This window comes from Cuculus canorus, chromosome 19 (assembly GCF_017976375.1).
Source record: "Cuculus canorus isolate bCucCan1 chromosome 19, bCucCan1.pri, whole genome shotgun sequence".
In the NCBI taxonomy this organism is placed as follows: Eukaryota; Metazoa; Chordata; class Aves; order Cuculiformes; family Cuculidae; genus Cuculus; species Cuculus canorus.
This window is the reverse complement of record NC_071419.1, coordinates 6,852,028-6,874,175: the sequence shown is the minus strand read 5'-3', so window position 1 is coordinate 6,874,175 and position 22,148 is coordinate 6,852,028. Positions and strand designations below refer to the sequence as shown.

Here is a 22,148-nt window from a genome sequence, read left to right as displayed (position 1 = left end):
GGACCCTCTATATTAAGTTTTAGAAGCCCCGGAGAGTGTCGCAACGCAGTGCGGCGATCTGGACTATATGAGGTGGACGGCACTGGAAGGCTCTTGCCTACAGGACATTCTTCATGAGGTGCAGGATTTTGTGTCTGTCACTTACGAAAGGCACATGTCTGGGTGCATGTGACTGGAGTCCAGACATAACTGAATTACTGCCTTTCGCAGAAGCTGTTAATGCACCACGAGGAATGCTGATGCTGGAGGGTTTTCTGCTGGTGATTGACTGCCAGCCCCATTCTCCAGTAGGTATTATCATTCCCTGCCTTGTACTGGTGGACCTTTATCAAGATTGATCACTGCCTTGGAGGGAACTGTAATATGCAGTTCAAAAGCCCCGCACCTACGGAAATAGGCTTCTGGAAATAAGGTTAAAGTCATAAAAAGTCAATCACTTGCCTGCTAGATACCAGTTTACTGTTAAGGAAGATTTCTAAATCTTTGTGTGTCCTGTTTTTATTTCATTCTTACAGTATTTTTGCCTCAGTTTTTTTCCTCACGTGCTCTTCAGATGTTTGTTGCTGTCATCTTCTCTTGTACTCCAGTTAAACACTATTGACTATTTCTTACTGAAGTTTCTTACATTAGCTTTTGCTGTCATCCTATATGATTGCTGCAAATCCTTTTTCCTTTATTTGCCTCTTCTCCAGTCAAATAGGGGTTTTGCAGGCTGCGCTGTTAACTGCATAAGCGGAGTCTAGTTTCCTGTGCTGACTCTCCGTTACTACTCCGTCCCCATTTGCTCTTTCCCCACGTCTCCAAGGACCAGCAAACAGCAGGAGTGGATGGATGTGAACTGAGCAAGCATGGTGAAGACCTCCAGAAGCGTTGGAACTTGCCTTATTCCCACTAGAAAACGCTGGATTGTGCAAAGGCTTTATTCTAAAAGCATTAGTGTTCAACTCTGGCATTTAGAGAGCCCATACGCGTATCCCCTCTGGTGCAAACGAAGGACTAAATTAATAGGTGTAATCTGATGCCAGGATGGAGATGTGGGTAGGTGTCCTTCTGCACCATGGGTCATTTGAATGGTTTTGCTGGGAATTTAGAAGTTAATTTTGCAAGTAGGTGCTGGATGTGATGACCTTACTGCTGAACTCTTTTTAAAAACACTTGCAGTGAAACATCCAAATAAGACTTGTTTCAAATGACAAAGGCTTGCTTAGTTCTCTTAGTAACACAGTCTGCATCATCTGTCTCTGAGCTATTTTTCCATCATAACTGCTAATGTCTACTACACAACAACTAGCGCTTGTCAGCTGGAGAATACAGGGTTGTTTGCAGTGGGGGCGACATCCAGCTCTTTGGGTTGGCAGTTGTTCTGGTCCGTGATGTCAGCCCAGTCAAAACAGAGTCACTTTATTGTTGAGAACTACTTGCAGCCCTTTCTCTTCTTCTGCTCAGGGAAGGCAAAACCCCTCCATGTAAATCACTTGCCAGAAAGCACTCGTATGCATCTAGGTTAAACTGTCTTGGATTTCCATGCCTTGTGTATCCAGCTGGATTTTTGTGATGCTGTATGGTACTCCCCAGGAAATATGGTTTGTCCCTTGTTCTGGGGATACATTTCCACTTTGCTTCCCAGAACTAATTGCTGCATCGCGTGTGCTTGTGCTTTCTACTTGCGTTTGGCCTGCACGAGCTTGACAACAGGATACAGAAGATGGCAGCCCCAAACCTTTACTAACATGATACATTCCCAAGCTGCTGTTTGGTTGGCCGTCTGCTGATGGTGCATCTTGCTCACTGTTGATTTGTCTTTTCCTTGCCAGGCACCTAGATGGTAAAGCCTCATTGCTGCAGTTCTCTTTAACAATATCTGTGCTGCAGTGCAATGCCCTGCCCTAAGCCCATTATTTGGGGTTGCCTACAGCTTCTGGATCATACATCTAAACCAGCTAATGGCTAAATGAAGGCTCATTCTCTATTATATATGTTTTCAGCCACTTTTGTATTTTCTGTGCTTTAAAGGCAGTGATTAGGACCTTTGTTTGTTGCAGGACCTGCTGTGTTTGTAGGATGGTGTAAATTTGGCACGCTGGGAGAACCGTGGTGTGAATACTGGTTGCTGATCTGAGTATCTTCTGTCAGTTTTGAAACAGGTTTTTCCGGGACATTTCCTTGCCCTTACCAAAGGTCTCTCCTATGACTTTGCACTAGATAACCTGGTTAAAATAGTAACTGTCTTCTCCAGAGCATAACGCAGGATTGTTCCAGACTTCGCCAGGCTAAGGGAGTGTCAGTGATCGTGCTCTAATTCAGCCTTCGGAAGTGCTCAGGTCAGCCTGTCTTAGTAGTGGGTCTCTGCAGCTAAAAGCAGAGCGGTGTAAAATGCCATAGAAGATAAACAGTGCTGCCTTTAGATGTAATGTGCTGAAATAACTTGAATTTCCCCCCATCTTTGTGATTGAGGGGGTTATACCTGCATCAATGAGGCTGTGTTACTTTCCTCCCCAAAAGACCCACTGCTGGGGCCCCTTTAAGGGCTGCTTTTCAGTCCCTCACACTTAAATTAATCCGAGCCTGGACTTGGCTCCCGGCTCAGCCTCTTTGAAATGATTTTATCTTCCTTGTGCCTTATCAGATTGAGATTATGCTTCTCGTTCCTGCTCCCGCTCCTGCATGGGGTGGTGGACCAGCAAGGAGGATGCAGAGTACGGATGGCCACAAGCAGGCAGGAGGATGAGTTCTGCTTGAAGGTTCTGGCACAGATCTGCAGCTCGGAGAGGGGGCTCAGTGAGCGTGTGGATTGTGCATCAGAAACAGGAAAGCTTGCCCTACCTCTCCGTGTAGATGAGGAGGAGGGAATCTGAATAAGATGCTCTTTGTGTGTGCTTATCTCTATACTGTCTTGTTTAGCCTGAGGTTTTCCCACATCTGCTCCCATGTATGAAACATCAGACCGAGGCACATCGCTCTACTGAAACGTTTGGCATTAGGAAGCTATTTTTTGTTGTTGTTGCCCTCCCAGTATGCCTTTGGCCTTTTTATAATGCTTTGTACTTCTGTCTAACTGACTACTGCCCTGAAGAGCGAAACATCTGCTTTTCTAAATGCTTCAGGAAGGCAAAACTGTTTCAGTGGGTTGGGTGTTTGAAGCATGATACTCAATTGGGCACAACTTAGCTTTGAGTCTGTAAATAGAAGTTTTAATCTCTGTCCTGGTCTCTCAGTAGCTAGGTTTTCATGTGAGACAGAGGCCCGCTATAGCTCAAGATAGCGTGGGTCGTATACATGGTCTTTATTCCAGAGGTGTTTTCTTTAGCTAACTTGCGTTCACAGTGAGCTTTGTGGCTTTCTCTAACAGTGCCACTCTGTCTATGGCACTAAAATCACAGTTGGCAAACATGTCTTGTCTAAAAGCTCTTCGTTGCCTGTTCTCCGGCTGCCTCCAGAGCTGCAGTAAGGCTGTGCATGAGATCTGAACCCAGAGAGGCCAATAGTGGCCTCAGCAAGCACACACAGACTTCTGTAAGACTAGGTGAACCAGTGGGTCACTGCTGTGCATTTTTTCCCTTGCTTCTATTCATATCACACGGTGGTGAAACCTCTTCTAACTGATCTTTTTCTGGTGAATCTTCACTCCAGGGGTAGGGAGGGTAATGCTGTAAACTGTCCCTCTGGCTGGTGAAGGAACTGGAGGTAGGTGAGCAGCTCTGGTCTTGGAAGACCCCAAGAAGCTCTTTCTGGAACTCTGTTTTTCACAAAAGCTACCCCAGGGTTGCATCGGTTTATTCTGAGGAGGTATATTTATGTCCTGAAGAGTAATTATACAGCTTTGAAAAGTCTCCAGTCAGAATAGGGCAAAACTTAGCTTGGCAGAGATTCAACCTTCTGGGAGTCTTCCTGCAAAATGGTACAGACAGCTTTTTTTAAAATAAAACTTCTGAAGACTCATTGAATTGACACCTCATACGGTGCATGGGTCTGATCTATTTCTAGCTCTCCAAATACAGGCTGATGCTTAAAATGAGACACTCCTGGTTTAAAGCTGTTGGTTTCTGCTTTGCTTTTAGATGCCTTGTGATTAGGATGGAAGGAAACGCCTCTTGGTGCAGCCCTCACCACGCTTCTTATGTAGTTTTGGTTTTCTGTGTGATGGTTCCTAATTGTACATCAGAGAATATTCTAGGGCTAAATACAAAACTGCTCCTCATCCGAGTCTAATTTTTTTTTTTCCCCTATTTTGGGGTTCTCTAATTACCACCCTAACGATAGCTTAGTGGGAGGTGGATAGACAAAGCCCATCGCCTTCCCACATGCCATCTTCTGGAAATGTGGAACTGATTTTTTAGTTTGGTTTGAAACAATGGTGCTGTGTCTTGCTTGTCTAAGGATATAGACCCAGCCCCCACCCTTGAAAGCTACTCTTTTAAAGTGAAAAAGAAAGTTGAAAGTCACTGTTGAATGATTGTGAAACATGTGACTGGAAAGCAGTTCTGAATTTTATCTTGTGAACTCCTTTCCCCCTATGCAGACTATTCTGAAGTCATAAAAAGCCCCAAGCTATGAGTGCACCTGCAGCTTGGGTTCGTGTTTGCAGGTAACATAACCCCCCCAAATCCTTTTCCTAATCCCTTGCACCATGTGGTATCTACAGCAGTTTTGGAAAGCCAGCATACACCCTTAATAAGAAGCAGAATTTCTGTTAGCAGAGTTTATGCTAGCAGCAAATTAGCAGTGAAGGAGCTCTATTACTAATCAGTACTTTTTGCCACGGTTTGAAGTAATTAGCCTTCATTGGACTTAGCAGCATCCAGCAGATGCTTAATCATGGCTGCATTGTAATACAAGCAAGTTCTCTTGAGTAAGGAAACTTGCATGCAAGAGCAATTCTTACTGATCCTACTGTCAAAGCAGCTGTGGGAGCCACGCACGTGTAATGGGTGTTTGGGAGCTGGAGCTCAGTTGCTCAAATATTTGCTTGTGACAGGGGTTAGAGCTCTGACCTGCATTTGTGCATGAGTTTTGCAGCAATGGGCTGTTGTACCTGTCTGATCTGAGGACTATTCGCTTGTAGCTGTCTTCCAGGATTCGGCTTGAAGCTCTGGTGTCATTAGCAGTATTAGAAGTAGCCTTCTCTCTAGAAAATAGTGGTTCCTCTTTAAAGACAACTAATGCTGCTAAAATATTTGGTGTTTTCTGCACCCCATGTACCTTCCTGTGTTTCTGAAGCACCTGTGTTTACAAGCAGTTTTCTGTTCCATTGAATTCCTTTTTTCATCTGTGTTTGAGTTTTCCTTCCTTTAGGTCATGAAGGATACCTACTGTTAAGTCAGGTTTGAGGCATCTAACATCTGAAATTTAACTTGCCTCATCTGGCTGACTTGGTGAATATTTTATTATAGGCAAAGCCTTTCTAATCTCTCTGGAAGTGTTTCTTCTCCTGTCTAAGGGAGTTGGATTGAGCTGAGTGGAGCAATGAGAACCAGATCTCATCTTGAATTAATCCCAGATTCAAAGGTATTTTCGGCACTTAGATCTCTCACTTTTCAATGACTTCAATAGCTTGCCTTAGTTCTGTCTGGAAGGAGTTTAACTTCACTGCCTTGAAGGAATAGCTGCCTTCTGTTTTCCCATGTTTTAAACAGGGATGATCAGCCCTTATCTGCATTACAGAGGATTACAGGTTTCAGTTATTTGTCAGCTACTCCTTTTCTGTTCTCTCCGTTTGCCTTAGTGCACATTCAGGTCCTACAAAATGGCTCAGAGGACTAGCCAGGTCCTCGTAGGTCAGGATCCAGGATCTGCTCTCTGTCCTGTTGGGCACATCTCACAGTTACAGAAGGGCTTGTTGATCTGTGCAATGGCTTCTGCTCCTTTTTCCCCAGGAGGAGAGTTGAGGCAGCACTGACCGATCGTTCTCCCCTTTGCCACCGATCTCTGGTCAGACAGTGGGAAGCCACCCTTTCCCTGGTAAAGCAAAGTTTATCAGGTGCCCTTGCCCCTTTGTCCTGTGCTGAGAGGAGAGATAAGAGCAAGATGCAAGCTTGCTAGCTCATAAGCTGTCAAAAGTGCCGTCCCTTCCCACCCCCTGGCCTCATTACTTTGAGAACTTAATTGGCTGAGGGCCAGACTCTGAGCTATAAACAGATCAGGTCCTGCAGAGGATCAGTGGGGAACCGGAGCCCCATGGAAGGACCCCCACACCTCGTTTCCGGCCTCCTTTGAACCTTCTTCCTTTGAAGAGTGAACTCAAGCTTCCCCTAAGGCTTCTGCAAAAGTCAAAGTTGTACGTGAAGTGATTCCTGTGCTTGGGAAGGCTTCTTCTCTTCCTCCTGCAGGTTCAGGCTACACCGGAGCTGTGTGCTTCTCCACTCGCTCTGGACATCAGGATAGGCTGCTCAGAAGCTGTGCAAGCAAAACCATCTCCTCCCTGGCTGAGACTGGTTTACAATTTGAAACCCTCCCCATGATGTGAAGCACAGTGTTTGCTTGGCACGGTCCTGTCAGTGTGCACCCAGGAGCATTTCCATCTGCGCGTTTTGTCCTCCTTTGAGCTGGCCGTCCTCACTGGCTTAGCCCCAGCGTAAGGAGCAGGATGGCTGCCTGGGAAGGACAAGCCGTCCAGGACACAAAGCACGTTTGCTGTACAGAGGCTGTACAAACCAGCCACATTGGGGGAAGATAAGTTTGCAAACCTTCAGCCCAGTTCAGTAACAGAGGTTGGATCTGTCCAGGCCGGATGGTGAATGAGCTAAACCGGCTAAGCAGGAAATGTCGGAGAGCTTGTGAGGGTTTTAAAGGCAAACTGTGTTGATGGGATGATTAGTCTTCCCTGTAACCTAGGTGGATTGTACCTGTGTCAGCTAGTGAAAAACTTGATGCTAACAAAACCCCTTTCTGTGGTGCAGTTTCAGGTGGTGTGGGCCAAGCTGTGTTGTAGAGGATCTTTGCAGGCCAGGTCAACAGTCATTAAAGAAGATCATTAATAGTTGGAATTGATGGCTTTGTACCTTTATTTGAAGACTGTATGGTTTTTTTTAATTCTTACAGAGAGGAAGTTCAGGAAAACTGTGTCCGCTGGAAAAAGAAATTCACGTTTGTGTGTAAAATGAGTGCCAACCCAGCAACAGGACTCCTGGACCCCTGCATCTGCCGCGTATCTGTCCGTAAGGTAAGCATCTAGCTTCTGCTTTGGGCAGGTAGTACCACCAGTGTACTGATGTTACTTACCAGCTGCTTTTTTGGCAGCAAGAAGAATTGCATGGACAGTGGTGGGAAGGAAAGATTGTTTTGGTCAGGATATGACTCAAATAGAGCCTCTATCCCCTGCAAGGGTGCTTGACGGAGGATGGGAGCTACCAGGGTGGTGGTAACCCTTGAGAGACACAGGCTTGAGAAATCCTGAGAGCAATTTCCAGGGCTGAGTAATGACTTTCCCCCTGTCTCCCCAACAAATATAATAGCTGCTTTTCCTGTTTGTTTTGTCTCCTATTATAGGAGCTGAAGGGCGGAAAAACCTACTCAAAGGTAAGAGCACAGAAAGGGCAAATGTGGCAGAGTGATGATGATCTTTGTCTTCTGTTAGTCCCTTTAAAAACCAGCGGCTGCTCCATGGAGTAATCTGGAGAGACAGTCTTTAGTTCTTAGTTTAAGCCTGTGTTAAATGATTTCCTGAAAAAATCAACTTGCTGGGATAGGATCCAGTTTGCACTGGATGTGGATTTGAGAAGGGGGTTGGAAAGATGATCTGCATGTCCTCAAACTTTGGGGAAGTTCTGAGTCAGATGTGAACTCTCTGGCTTCTGGCAACATCTTGCTAATAAAGAAACACAGACTCAAGTTCTGTTCTCCAGAGCACAGCAGCCAGCTGTGGCTGGGGTAGGCATCTCGTGAGGACAGGCAGAAGCCTACAGCAGAAATCACTGCCTTCCAAAGCGCAAGAAACATTAAGGCAAAACTTAAACTGGTGTAGCAGGCATGTTTTGAGTTGTTCCCCCCCCCCCCATTTTCTTGCCTCTGCTGTGGGAGAGACAATGGGCCACCCCCTTCTCTTCCTTGTGCTGGATCAAGAGACAATGTTGGCTTAGAAGTGGAGCTCATGCAGAGCCCGAAACCATGTTTGTTTGAAAATGAGTCACTGCTGCTAGTTTCTAATAAACAGATGTTCAGGTCACGCACAACCTTGTAAGAATTTCTTCTAATCGATATCCTTCCTGACACCATGAAGGCAACTCACTTTGACGGGTGAACTGCACTCACTCCTATGTACTGCTGTGCTGTGTGATAGAGAGCAATGTTGCTGCCAACACCGTCGTTCCTTTTTTGTTGCTAATTAGGACATGGTCTCTAGGGCCATCAGTTTCTCTTTCAGTAAATTCACACTGGGGAGATGTTATTCTTCCATTCTGCAGAGCTGTCTGTCCAGAGAGAGCAGCATAGCTGGGGGAAAAGACATGCTTCTGAGACGAAGTAAATGCATCAGCCTGTTTCTCCTGCGGTGTCCATTCTCAGGCTTCCATAGTATTTGGAAATGGAGAATTAAAGGAAGCCGGAGGGCATTCCTCCATGGTGGAGTTAACCCGGGCTCTTATTCAGGCCGTGTTCTAACCCACTTCCCTTTTACTCAGTCTCCAGTAGTGTTTAGTGACAGTTTGAAAGAGACACAATTGCTCCAGCCCAGAATTGGAGACCAAATCTCAAGTACTTGTCATCTCTTGGGCTGGTATCTTGCTTGGTCTCCTGTGAAGATGACAGATGCATTCTCCTAGAATTCAACAGAACATGACCTGAGCATTTTGGCAGCACAGAGATGAGGGATGTCACACCAGGCAAGGTGATTAAGCCATGCAGTCTGGCCCTATGGACCAGGATAGTTCCAGACAAGTCCTTGTGGCAGAACTGACTTGAGATTCGTAATGTTTCTAGCAGAAGTCTGTAGTGTGTGTTCATGCAACTATTTTCCTATTATAAACAATGACTCCTCACCTTTTTAAGCTACATTAATTCAGCTGGAAACTCACCCAGTTGTGGCAGCAGATGTAGAAGAAAATGCAGCCTGTTAGTGCCCTCATTACCTGGTCCCCCTTCGGTAGCGTCTGAGAGCTGTGGAGCTGTTTGTGCTCTAGGCAGAGATTCCATTGAGTCGCGCACCTTTTGGGTTGATGTTAATGTCACTTCAGTGTCAGGGGTTATAGAACGGAAGCCAACAGGAAGGACTGATAAAGTGGAAAATCTTTCCCCAAACTGGAAGAAACACCATCAGCCGGCTGGAAAACTGAGGAAACTATTCTGAAAGGTTACAACTGAAAACATCCTTTTGTTAAAGGATCCTTCCTCTATATACTGGGAGTCTGCTTCCTGAGAAAAGCTTCTGGCCTCAGCACAGTGTATGGGTCATTAGAGGGTTCTCCCACACTGTTCTTCAATATGGATCTTCTTGAACAACTTAGTGCTGTGGTTGAGGAGGAGGCATCTGGGTCTGGGCCACTCTTGTGCCATGTTCTGCTGGTGTGGTCATGCCATGTCTCCTCTGTCCTGCAGTTTTGTCTCACTGATGGATTGCAGCTCCCTCTGTAGTTTTCCCCTGTCCTGTTTATCTCCGAGATAAAAATTCACTGTTTTTTTCCTATTGGTGAATATTCAACAAGCAGTGTAGCCCTTGGCTAGAAGAGACAGAGGAACATCTACAGCAAGGCCTGGAGAGAGACATGCGTTAAGGGAATTCTTAATGAAGAAAATTTAGGGTTGCTTTTTTTTTTTCCTGAAGAAACTTTCCTGCTCTATCCCACACTTTTTTCCATTTGCCATCAGCTCTCTTTGTCCTTTGGGAGTGGGATGGAAGAAGCAGCCATGCTAATCTGGCTTCCCTTGAATCATGTACCTTCTGCAGGTTGTGGTTTAGAATTTTGATTTGGAACAGTGGGAGCCAGGGTTCATATGGCAGTGCCTGTGGATTGTGCTGTAACTCACTATCAGCTTCCATAGTTGACAGAGCACCACGTTTCCTTAGGACAGTGCTTCTGTTTGAGGTTCCCAGTTCAGATGTATCATGAGGCTGTCAACACCAGAGCAAGAGAAATGTGCTGCAACGCACAGGATAACTGCTAGGTCTGAGCTGCTGCTTCTCTACCTTTTCTCCGTGATCTTCTGGAAGCTCACTTGTACTTTCAAGTGACGCAGACTTTCCATGCTTGCATGGTTTGGCCAAATACGGGGTACGGCATCTCTTCCTGATTAGATTGGATTAGATTAGATTAGATGAGACACGACTGACTGCTATTACTGAACCTCTGCATAATAGAAGCTGTAACTTTTTCTTTGAAACACTGGATTAATACACCAGGAATTAGAGCAGAAAAACAAAAGCACTCTTCACTGTGTTTATCTTTACTCTAGAGGCATCAGTACCTTCTTTGAATTTGCCTGTGATTTTCAACTTTCTGTCACCTTCCCTCTTTGCTTTAGAGAGGGTTTAGAGAGCTGACAACTAAATCTCTTCAAATATTTCTTTTCCCTTCTGCCAGTCAAACACACCACTTGCTAGTTAAATCTCAGCAGTGTTGAGGAAACTTTGCTCCAGGAGCTCCCCAGCCCAGCAGCCGCCTCGGGGTGAGGCACATGCAGTGCTGCGTGGCTCTGGACTTGCAGCTTGCTGTGCTCAAAGTCTCAGTGTTGTTTTTCAGAACGGTGTCACTTTCCTCTGTAACAATATCCTTTCATCTCCCGGTTCACATGCTCCACTGAATTCTGGGATTGCCTGATACAAAGAGTGCCTTATTATGTTTGTGGATGTGCGATTCTGTTTTTTCCACATCGTTGACCTAGTGCCTTCCATGTCCTTGGTTATGCAACGGCTGCAGGCTGGTTAACGCTGTCCTGGCCAACACCACTACTGTACATCCTTCCTCCACGAAGGGCTGACTTCCTGAAGGCCTCCAAGTGTCCTCTTGGCTTGTGATTAGGAATGTGACCCTGCCCATCCTCGAGTCGGGGGGGTGGGTGTCTTCACAGCCATGACTCTGTGTGTCCTGGCTCCTGTTTCTATCCTCACTCAGAGATGCACTCTCTTCCTTTGGTCTGTGTGACACCCTGTATCCCTTTATTGACTGACTTTTGTTCTCTCCCCTTCCCCTCCGTTGTTTTCTTGGCTACAGCTGGGCTTTGCTGATCTAAATCTGGCAGAATTTGCAGGCTCTGGATCCACTGTTCGTTGCTGCTTGCTTGAAGGATACGATACTAAGAATACCCGACAGGACAACTCCATCCTAAAGGTACCGCAGCTACTACTGCCACAATGGAAATCCTACTATTGATTCAGAAAGATCACAGCCAGAGTGCAATGCCAGCCTGAGAGAAGGTCCCGTTACATGCAGAGACAGGATTTTGCTTTTATGCTGCTAGTCTGGGTTGGGAAGCTTCCCGTTTACCAGACTTGCCCTTTGATATCTTGGCATCCATTTGGCCAAAGCGATGCTCCTCGATAGCGTTCTTTGTCATCAAAGAAACCACACGCGGGAGGGGGAGGTTCTAAGTGCATGGTCAGAGCAGCCAGGCTGGTGTCCTGCTGAGCCACTGCAACTTCGAATTACTGATGTCAGTGATTTGGGGCACAGAGGGAAATACCTTGCTAAATCCCTGAAGCTGATTTTCTTTTCAAAAGTCTTGCTAATCTTTACACCTAGCCCTTGACCTACTGGCTGTTGTGAAGTGAGGAGCTCACTGCAGCGTGGCTAATGACGTGCCTTGTCTTCCCTCTCTAGGTCACGATCGGAATGTCCCTGCTGTCAGGGGACCCCTGCTTTAAAACGTGAGTTTCTGGGTGCTCACCCTATTCTGGGCAGACCAGAACACCTGATTCTTTTGCCATTCTCTGCTGAAGACCAAAATTGACGGGAAGGGCGGAAAAGATACCCTTGGTATTGAATTACGGGGGAAAGCTTCAAAGTGGTGGTCTGGATTACTGAATCAGACAGAATAGTTTGTTCTGTGCTCTTGTTTTCCCAGCTTGCTTATTGGTTGTGCCGGTGTTTTCCCTGCTAGTGTCAGTTGGGTTTTGGAAACTTATGGACATAGTCAACAAACTTAATGTTTTGCGGAAAGGACAGAATTTCTCATAGCTCTGGGGTTAGTTTCACTGCCCTCCAAAAAGGGAAAGGTCAATGAAGAAAACAGTCTTGGAAATGGATGCACTTCAGCACATACCACACAGGATAAAGATCATGAATTGAAACAGCAACAAAAATACTGCAAGGCTGAGACATTTTGATTCTCCTTTTTTTTCCACAGGGACTCAGGTTTACAATTTGTATTAATTAGCAGAGAAATTGTAATCATGCACTATTTTTTAATGCATCATGAAAGGAAAGAATCAGTACAGTTAAGCTATAGAACAGTTTTGTTGCTTAAAGAACTGCTGGGGGATCAACTAACAAATACAGTGGCAATATGTGCCTTCGTACTGCAGTATAGCGTCGCAGGGCTGCAGTGCAAGCTCTGGTGTGCCGTGAGGTGTGTGACTGCACAGCAGGGCTGCCAAGTGCTGCTGTAAGTATTATGTGTTAACTCCAACCGTAAGAGAGGAGAAATCTTTACCTTGAGGCCATCTCTTGTAGCAGTGGTATTCTGGGAGAAAAGGTCTAATTTTAGGAGCCAGCTTAAAGCGTATAAATTAGCTTGCATTCTTGTTACAAAATGCTGCGTAATTTTGGTCTGTTTATTTTGTGAATGGCTTTTCATAGTGCTGCAGCATTTTCTGAGACTTTTCAAACCTTAAATGCAGCGTCATCTGATTCTGAACAATTTCTGCTTCAGAGAGAAGTGCAATAAAGAAGTTTGGGATATCGTAAACGGTCTTTTTGTAGCAGTAACAGATGTTTTAAATCTGGGGGACTAGGATGTCTGGCAATAATATGTCTGACCAAAATACCTGTTGCCCCTTCATTGGGGAAGCAAGTCCCGCTGTTGGAGTGCCTGAAAATGATACAGAATCGGATATGTGTATCCATTTAATATAAGTAGGGTCAGTCTGAAAGTCGAACCTCCTAATTTTCTTAAAGGATTTCTGCAGTCATTCCCATTTTTTCCTTACATGTTGACAATGTGCAAATGTCTAAAAATCGAAGCTTTGCACATAGCTTCATCAGTAGAGCTTTTGAGAAATGGCGCTCATTAGAGGATTAGGGAGGAATTAAACTGTGCTGGGAAATCACTTTCAAGCCCCGAGTTTCTGCCGTGCTCTGATGAACCTTCTCCTCCCGGGTGCCGTAAGGGGGGCAGAGCTGGCTGAGCTGATGGACCCATGGGCTGCTCTGACAGCTGCTGCGGTAACAGCTTGCTTGATTAAGGCTGTAAAGGCCTTATTAACCTGCAAAGCAGAGTCCCCTCAGTACCTGAGTGCATGTAAATCACTGATAATGTGACTAGGGAGGTTTTTTTTCCTGGGCAAGCCATGCTGTGGCTTTCCTGAAACCTTTGTGGCTGTTTTTCTGCCAATATAAAATACTCTCAGTCCTTTATTCTTTCTCCCAAAACACCACAAAGGTCCTCTTATGTAGCATCTTTCCTCAGAGCTCCAAGTGAGACAAATAAAAGTTTTTCTTTCTCACTCCTTATTTAAAAAGCATAATGTGATCCATTAGTTGCAGTTCAGGCTACAGGAAGGTTAGTGCTCCAACAGGAATATTCACTTTGCTATGCTGCACATGCCATGGCTTCCACCCAAAAACACTTCTGGAGGAAGGGAGGGGGCTCCAGGCACTGGTAGCTCTGCCCTGCAGTCAGCATTTACAAAGGGATGTTGGGAACACGCAGAATAACCAGAAGAATAATTTTGACAGTTGGAAAAACACCTCAGTCTTGCTGAAAAGGTGTTGAATCGTCAGTTAAAAAATTGAAAGGTTATTTGATTGCTGTAGCATACTCTCTTAGGGTGATGAGGTTGCTGAGATAAAAGGTTTCTTTTTGACATGAGTCAGAAAAGTGTAGTGAAACGGTGCTGGAATTGAGACCTGGACAACAGCAAACTGGTTCCTGTTTGTGAGGCCAGCTGGGCACTGGACACATGTGCGGGGAAAGGGCAGCTCTGGACAGTCTTCTGGAGGGTAGCGCAAGCTCTGAACCTCCTGTCCTGTATAAATGATTGAATGGTCCCTTTTTGCCTTGCTTTTCCTTGTAATGCTGTTCAGATGCAGTATGAGGTACAGAACACCTGAGTCTCACGTGTAGGAAAGCAAAACCCAATGTCACGCTGCATCGCGAATCACAGAGGGCTGCCAGCTTCCCTCCTCCCCATGAGGGGTGTGTGCAGCTGGGGGGGACCCTGTTGATGGAGCAGGGTGGGAGTTGCTGGTGTGGTGGGCTGATTCCCAGCCTTTGCCTGGCACTTTGTAACCTTTTTTGCTTCTGATTTGCAGGCCTCCTTCTACCGCCAAATCCATCACCATACCAGGACAGGACTCTACCCTGCAGCTGACCTGTAAGGGCGAGGGAACCACAAGCAGCAGCAGCAGCAGTTCAGCTACGATTGGCTCTCTGCGTCAGACCAAGCCAAGAGCTGCCATTCTCAGTTCGGGTATGAATACTTGGCTGTGCCCATACAGTCTTTTGTTTTTCCCAGGAGTTGCAGGCACAGAAATTCTTTAATTTTTCATGTTTCCCCACACCCAACCTCACCCCTCTGCGCATTAAGAAAATTGAGGAAAACAAAACCATCCATGAAGTGCAGCTGAGGAGAGGAAGCGTGAGTCTTTGCCACACATTTCTGTTAGTGGAGATAAAGTAATTTGTTCTTTTTGCTGGAGTTTTAATAATTCATGTATTATGCTCATCCCTGCTTTCCGTTGCGTTCAGTAACACTTAACTTCATTCTCCACTCAGCTATTCTGTTGCTCAGACTTATCTTCTAGAAAAGTTCCTCTGAAGGTTTTAGAGGTTGGTTTGAGGTCTGATGGCCTTGTTCCAGCTGCTGATGCAGAGTTCTTTGCCTTCTGTGAGAGCTCATTTTCAAGGGCATTGCATTTTCCCATAGCCTTTTGTTCTTTCCAGCACACTCCAAAAGTGCAGGCAGATACACTGCGCCAAAATAGCACTTGAGTCTCATCGCCTCAGTGACTTAGCACAGTGTGCAAGGTCTCTTCTTAAAAAGCTGTCTAACATGTTACACTTGTGCACTTTTGGATAAGTTTGCTGGAAGAGAGACGAGCAGGGACGATAGCAAAAAAAAGCAGAGGTTACGCTGAGGTTTCTGTATCGAATTTAGATGTGATTTAAATGGCATGGTCTCTCTCCCAAGTAATAGAAAGGGGAAGGTAGTAACAGAAGAAGCACCCAAATGGAGGTTGTAATACTTTACTGCCAGTGACCATTTGAATCTTGGTCTTGGCTTAATGCTTTTAACCATGGAGAGCTTCAGGTACTACCTGTCTTAGATCCTTCAAGCCCCTCTGAGATGCTTTTAAATTCAGGTGCTGGATGCTAGAATTAGTGATAAACTTGATGGAGAAGCTTGTTGTTGTCTCCGCTGCTCCCTAGCTGCTGAAGCTGTATGCTAGTCTGTACAGAAGGGCTCTGCCAGCAGATTTGCGCTTTCTTTCATCTGGCATCCCAAGATCAGCCTCCAGTCCAAGGTGATCAACAGGCAGTGTGCTGGCTTGGTTACGGTGTAAGTGGAATGTACTGTTGTTTCTCGGCAGGTGTCCCAGAAGAACCAGATCAGAACTTGTCCAGCCCGGAGGAAGTCTTCCACTCAGGGCACTCACGGAACTCTAGCTACGCCAGCCAGCAGTCCAAGATCTCCGGTAACTATTAATCCACGTGGCTCTGCCAGCACTGTCCCCATCCCTTTTCCTTTCCTGCGACAAGCTCTTGTGAGAGTTATTTGCATCCAGCTCTCCACCCTGTTCCTTATATGAGAATCTCCTGTTTTGTCTCTGCAGAGGAGCTCGTAGATGCATGTCTAAACCTCTGTCTATGGGAGTAGAAAAGCTGGTCTGAAGCTGCCCTGCCTGTTAACTGTGCTGCCAGGACAGGGAAACGATCGTGTTTGTAATCACTCTGGTTTTGCAGGTTACAGCACGGAGCACTCCCGTTCTTCTAGCATGTCTGACTTGACCCATCGCCGGAATACCTCCACCAGCAGCAGTGCGTCCGGAGGGCTGAGCATGACAGTGGAGTGTCCTGAGGGAGAGCGGGACCACAAACTAGAGAAACCACCTCGCCCTCCCAGACCAGCCCTTCTGCTGGATAGACCCTCCCGGTACGTAACTGAGGAGCAAAGTGCCTTCTCTGGGAAGGTGAGAAGGAATCTGCGGCTTTGTCTTCGTGCAGTGGTAGGTTGGATTGTAGCCACTGGGAAAGAAGCTATTGCCAATGGAAGCAGGAGAGGGTGTGAAAGTCTATGTCTTGAAAAGCTGGGTAAGTTTTCCCATTATTTTTCTCTCCCCAGGAGGAAAAAGGATTCAGTGGAGAGTCACCCAACCCGAGTGGATGACACCAGGATCGATGCTGATGATATAGTGGAGAAAATAATGCAGAGTCAGGACTTCACAGATGTCAGCAATACTGAAGGTGAGAGGATGGGTCTCAAAAGGCGAGTCTTGGCTGTTCTTTTAGCAAAGCTGCCAAGCTTTTGCAGTCAGATCAGATCTGTCATGGACTCCCTTCTCAATCGACAGAGATTTGCTTTCAGGGCTTGCTAGGTGCTTCTGTGGTAGGTAAACAAACCATGTGGATTTGAGAGCTGCACGTCCATTAGCAAAAATTAGCACTCGCTGCTGCTCTACACACTGCAGCAGAGGTTGCACAGGAGCTCAAGCAAATAGGGTGAGAAGGAGGAAAAATACAGATTCTTCAGAGGAAATCAGTTACATCAGCTGTTTGCACTGCTCTAGTGGCCTTCCTCCAGGGTCAGTCAGCCCAAGGGTATTCATTAAAGTAGGAGAGTAAACCGGGGAGGAAACAGCACACATCTGAAAAAAAGGTGGGAAGAAAGATGTGTCACAGCATGTTGGTGATCAGGTCTGTCTGAGAGCCTGAGAAGGGATTTTCTCCATTGCAGTCAGCATCTGTTAAGAGAAAACTAATATCACTCCATTTGTTGTAATCTTCTAGTTTAGCTGAGAAATCAATCTTGGGTTTTTTTATCTAGTTGTGGTTCTTTGATAAGTTTTAAACATGAGCCTAGCTTGTTATTAGTGCTATTAGTTTACCGTTAGTCATCTTAAATCATCACATATGGCAACATTCTTATCATATGGGGGTTTACTCCTCGCTCAGCACGGGTTAAACTAAACTGAGTGTCACCACCTCTCAGCATCAGAACAGGCTGAGTTCCTCCTCCAGTGAGCCTACAAATGCAGCTTTGAGGCCCCACATCTCATCTCTTCACATGTGTTTAAGCTGACCAAGAACTTGCATCAGTGGAATTGCCTTCAAAGAAGCAGCTGGAGGAGTATCACTGAATTAATTTCTCTGCATTTAATCTTCCAAAGCATAATGCTGTGGTTGATTTGTATACGAGGTTCCCTTTCAGAGCAAGAAGAGGATTTCCCAGGGGCTTTCTCACTGTGGGAATACCAGAATGCGTGCACGTGCATTCCCAAAAACGCAATTATTCCTGTGCTGACCATTGTGTAATGCAGCTGGGAGGGGAGCACCTGGCAGCCATCAATAGTTCTGGATTTTGATGTCTTACTTCCTTTTCTATCTGCAGACAGTAACCTGAGGTTGTTTGTGAGCAGAGACGGAACGACTACATTGAGTGGTATTCAGCTGGGAAACAGGTAGGCTTCCGGGAAGGCTGGCCAGGCAGAAGGGCTCCAGAGAAATTAGTTAGCACTTTGTACCCAGGAAACTCACCTTTTGCTACAGGAGAGGTTCCTAAATATCATGTGCTACACGGTGTCTTTGTTCCTACATTAACACCCCTGGGATGCCTCTGGTGACAGGCTACAGCTGCACTGGAGTATGAATACAGCTCTCGGCAGGAGCTCAGAGGGATAATGTGATCCTAGTTGTGAGATCCAAGAACAGAAGTAAGGAGTAAAAGGACAAAATGGTAGAGGTTGGTTACTGCTTCCTCCTGCGCCTGGCTGAAGGCGGGGAGCTTTGCCTCCTGCTGGCCTGCACCAAAACTACAGCAGCCTGGTTTTTTTGTCCCTTTTCCCTGCCTCCTCCATCTCCACTGAGGGCTGGTTCTCTCATGAAAGACTTCTGGACAAAGAAACTTTTTCTTGCCACAGTAGCTCTTAGTACCACATCTTGGCTAGTTGCATTTGAGCCTTTATAATAACACCTTTTGAGGTTAAACAGAAGCAATAATGATAATGCAAAGATGTGTCAAGCTGGTGACAAAAGTGTGAGCACAGCAAAGCCAGGAATGCTGGCTCGTTGCACAGGATACACCCCCTTTCCTCTGTCCTTTAGGATTCATGTGTTAGGCCCAGCTTTTTCAAGTGCTGTAGTGTTAGCTTGCCACGTCGCTGTCTGGTTTGTGTTACAAGGGTTGACTTCTTGCCAGACTGACTCGTTATTTTCAGTATTTTGTGGGGGATTGGAGCGCGGCGTTTGTGAGCAGAGAGCTCTGAATAAGAACTTGCTTGCTCTAAGTGACTGCGGAAAGTAACCTGGCTTTCTCATCATTTTCCCCTCTGCCTCCCTAGGGTCTCATCAGGAGTTTATGAGCCAGTGGTGATTGAAACCCACTAAATGTGAAGAACAGGGTAGAGCTGTGGAAACAGGCCCCTACCCAGTCTGCTGCCACATGGATGCCAACCTTTACCTCTCTTCATGCAGCATTCCAGAAGGGATTTCTCCACACCCCTCCCCGTACATTTGCACTGCAGAACTACTCCGAGACCACTCCAGATCATGCACTTTCCCTGCGTTGGCATTACCCTTCTCCACTTCCCATTCTTCTGGTGCCTGCCTTCCCCCCGTTTCTGATCAGACACAAGGTGTCTGTTTAGCTTATCCTTAGTCCTAGAGGATGTTGCTTATCTGCCTCCCTCACTCCACCCATTCGCTTGCAAAAGGGGACTTCTCAGCTTGTTTCTCCCCAAAATGTTGAGTTTTATACCACTGTGAACTCTTCAGACCACTGGGGGAGGGGGAAACCATTCTAACCAAACCGAGAGCTGCTTGTTGGTGAGACGGTGAAATGGTCGCTTGCAGGATGCTTTATTCCATTGACTCTGCAAGGGAACATCACCTTCCAAGGCAATGGTTTTACTGAACAAGGTATGCTATGGTGTGCACTTCACTTCCTACCCTCAAATCCCCAAATATTCTCTTCTCATAGGAAATATCTCCCAAAAGTGCATTTCAGAAAACTACCGTAATCCAGATGGGAGTTGATAAATGGTTAAATGCTAGTGCTTGTTATACCACTAACTGCATTACGCCCTTCACTGCTGGGCATGGAAGGGCAGTGTTCATCTATTAGCATTAGCAGGAGCACTTTAGAGGTTCCAGATTTTACCTGGAGGAGGCTTCTGCTTGCTGCTCCAGGAGTGTTAATCCCTCTTTGCTGGACTAATTCAGCAAATAGTCACTGTTGGAGCTTGGAATACAAAGCCTCTTTTTTTATTATTTTTTTTGGCTCAGGAAGGGAACTGCCCTTCTTGGACTGTGAAAAGAATCTGGTTATGTGATAGCCCTCCCCTTGGCCAGAGCAGGATGCAGTTGACTGCAGTGGTCTCTCCATTGTGGTGGTGATTAACAGTTGCCTCTCTTGGCCTGGGCCAGTAAGGGAATTGGTGTTGGTTGGCTTTTCTTGCCCTGTCTGTAGGGATCTATGCCTGAGCTGGTTCCTTTTGGGGCTGGGGAGAAGTCACGGTCTCCACATTTAAAGGCAGAATGGGTGTCTTCTGCTGCGTTAGCCACAGCAGCCATTCTTACCTGCTCCGTGGCAAGTGAACTCTTCTGACAAGGCTTCAAACTGTTTTCTGGTTGATATTTCAATAGCTCTTCTTTGGGTTTGGTTTCTGCAGTTGTTTGACACTTTAGCTGCCTCTTTTCCTTGCAGTGTGTGGCAGAGATATCAGTCCTTTTCAGCTCCCACCTGCAGATTCTCCTGGCAGGTGAATTGCCAGTGAGGATCTCTGCAGCCGTGAGCCGTCAGCAGGCTGTGCGTGCAGCCCTTCCTGTACAGAGACTCTCAGCCTATAAGCTATTTCTGTGTAGTGCCCTTTTCTCTTTCTCCTGGTGTGCTGTAGTAGCGCTCAGCGGCCGTGCACTCAGAGCAGTGGCACGCTCCCGGGCATGGTTGGGAACGTGCCCTCCTCCGACACACGTGTGCATGCACACACACAGGCGTGCACTCGTCCCATTCGGCAAGGAAAGACTTGGAACTGATCACGTTGTTCAAATTCTTAGTTACTATAAAGCCTTTTTTAAATGAGAAGGAAAAAAAATGATTCATTGTGGTCTCTGTGGCCAGAATGCGTGCAGATGAGCTACTGGACAAGGGAATTTGGCAGAATGAGAAATAAGGAATGAAAGGGCGTTGATTTATAATTTTTCTTTGCCCTGCTAGCTGAGGACGGCTGCATGGGGAGAGTGTAGGCACTGTGGCAAAGCTGTACAGCTGCTTACTCTGTTGCGGCGGTTTCTCTCTTTGAGTCAATAGTGTTCTTTCTGTATTTGGGCAAACCACATATAGGATATGAATCTTTTTCACCCTTGGCCTTCAAAGGGAGTTAAATTCGGTTTAGGGTAAGAAGGGGTACAGACAAACACCTTGGCTTGGTTTAACGTAGGGAAAAAGTATTGCATCTCTTGCATCTGTCTAGAACAAAAACTCTTTCACGCTTGCTGGTGTTATTTAGTGGTGATCTCTTCTTCATTCAGTCTGGTAGATTTGGCACTCACTAGCAGGCTGGTGAGCATCCTGCCCTGTTCCCAGGATGATGCATGTCTGCAGGAAGGGAGAACTTGCTTTTCTCTTTCCCTGGGGCTCTGCCAGAAGGGTAGGCCTGGCCCAGCCTTCAGGGCAGGGTGAGGACAGAAGCAGGCTCAGGCAGCAGTGGATGTTCCTGTCCTGTCTGCAGGTGGTCTTGCAGAGCCAAGGTTCCGGCTGCTCCCCAGCACCTGCTGCTCCCCAGCAGCCAGTGACGCCCTGTGGGAAGTTGGGTCCAGCCAGGACTTGAAATGAGGAAATATAAGCCAGGAAAGAGGCAAAAACCCAGCTCGCTTCTCCTGCTTTACTTCTGTTCCCATGAAAAACAGTGGCAGTCACTGTCAGAGCAGTTGGGAATCCAGGGCTTTTTTTCTGGGCAAGAGTCGGCTGCTCTGAGGTGCTGGCAGCTCAGCACATCACAAAATCCTCAATGGGACAGAGTTCTTTTCCCACTGAAGTGAGAGGAGAAGTAGTTGAGCTTTTCACAAAGCTGGTCTCATCACCCCAGGCTGGCAGAGGTGTAACCTGCTCCTTCACATAGCTGTGGCCACCCTGGGCACGTCTCTGGCTTCTCTTCCAGCAGCTTGGCACATCACTGCTTGTGGTTTTGATAATTGTGTCTCATAGGGTATCTCTTCCTTGTCTCCACGTTGTTATTACCTCCACAGTTCCTGGTGTTTTTGTAGCTTTTTAGCTCTCCTACCCCTCGTTTTGAATAAGAAAGCAGCCCTAGTCATTCAGCCTGGTGCAGCACAGCTGGGGCTGGAGCACCCAGAGCAGACTCGAGGGAGGAAGGAGCAGCCTGTTCCTATTCTAGATCCCACGCGGAGCTCCCTCTGTACATCCATCACGAGCGATGCCCAGCATCCCTGGCCGGTGGTGGGCGTACGAGGTGATGGTGATAGAACTGGGGTCTCTTGATCCGCAGACTCGCTGCCGTCTCTTGGGAAGCTGCGTCTTGTGAGCACTTTTTCCTTATGGCATCGCTGCCGTCTCTTCATTGTTGGACTTTGAACATTTAAGAAGTGAATCAGTTTCCAGACCCAAACCGCTGGCTAGTTTTCTTTTTGGTTATTTTTTTCGTTGTCGTGAAGTTTATTGATTTTTTTTTTTTTCTTTTGTAAACCCAGCAGGCTGGTGTTTTTTGACTGCATTATTGTTTCATTGATATTTTATTCCGGGGGGGGGGGATGAGGGAGAATTTTCCTTCCCCACATTGTTCCCCTTCTCAGGGGATTCAGAGGTGGCTTAAACAACTAAAAGGACC

General features: G+C 46.4%; 1 protein-coding gene across 1 annotated transcript in view; it reads left to right on the top strand.

The window, feature by feature from the left end:
• EEIG1 (estrogen-induced osteoclastogenesis regulator 1) overlaps positions 1-22,148 on the top strand; it is a 37,250-nt gene extending 15,102 nt beyond the window's left edge. The window contains exons 3-12 of the mRNA XM_054083911.1: positions 7,039-7,159; positions 7,486-7,515; positions 11,142-11,258; positions 11,748-11,794; positions 14,400-14,557; positions 15,678-15,782; positions 16,051-16,240; positions 16,430-16,551; positions 17,696-17,765; positions 18,645-22,148. Of these exons, the coding sequence (XP_053939886.1) occupies positions 7,039-7,159; positions 7,486-7,515; positions 11,142-11,258; positions 11,748-11,794; positions 14,400-14,557; positions 15,678-15,782; positions 16,051-16,240; positions 16,430-16,551; positions 17,696-17,765; positions 18,645-18,690 (1,006 nt within the window). The 3' untranslated portion in view covers positions 18,691-22,148. The remainder of the gene's footprint in view (positions 1-7,038; positions 7,160-7,485; positions 7,516-11,141; positions 11,259-11,747; positions 11,795-14,399; positions 14,558-15,677; positions 15,783-16,050; positions 16,241-16,429; positions 16,552-17,695; positions 17,766-18,644) is intronic.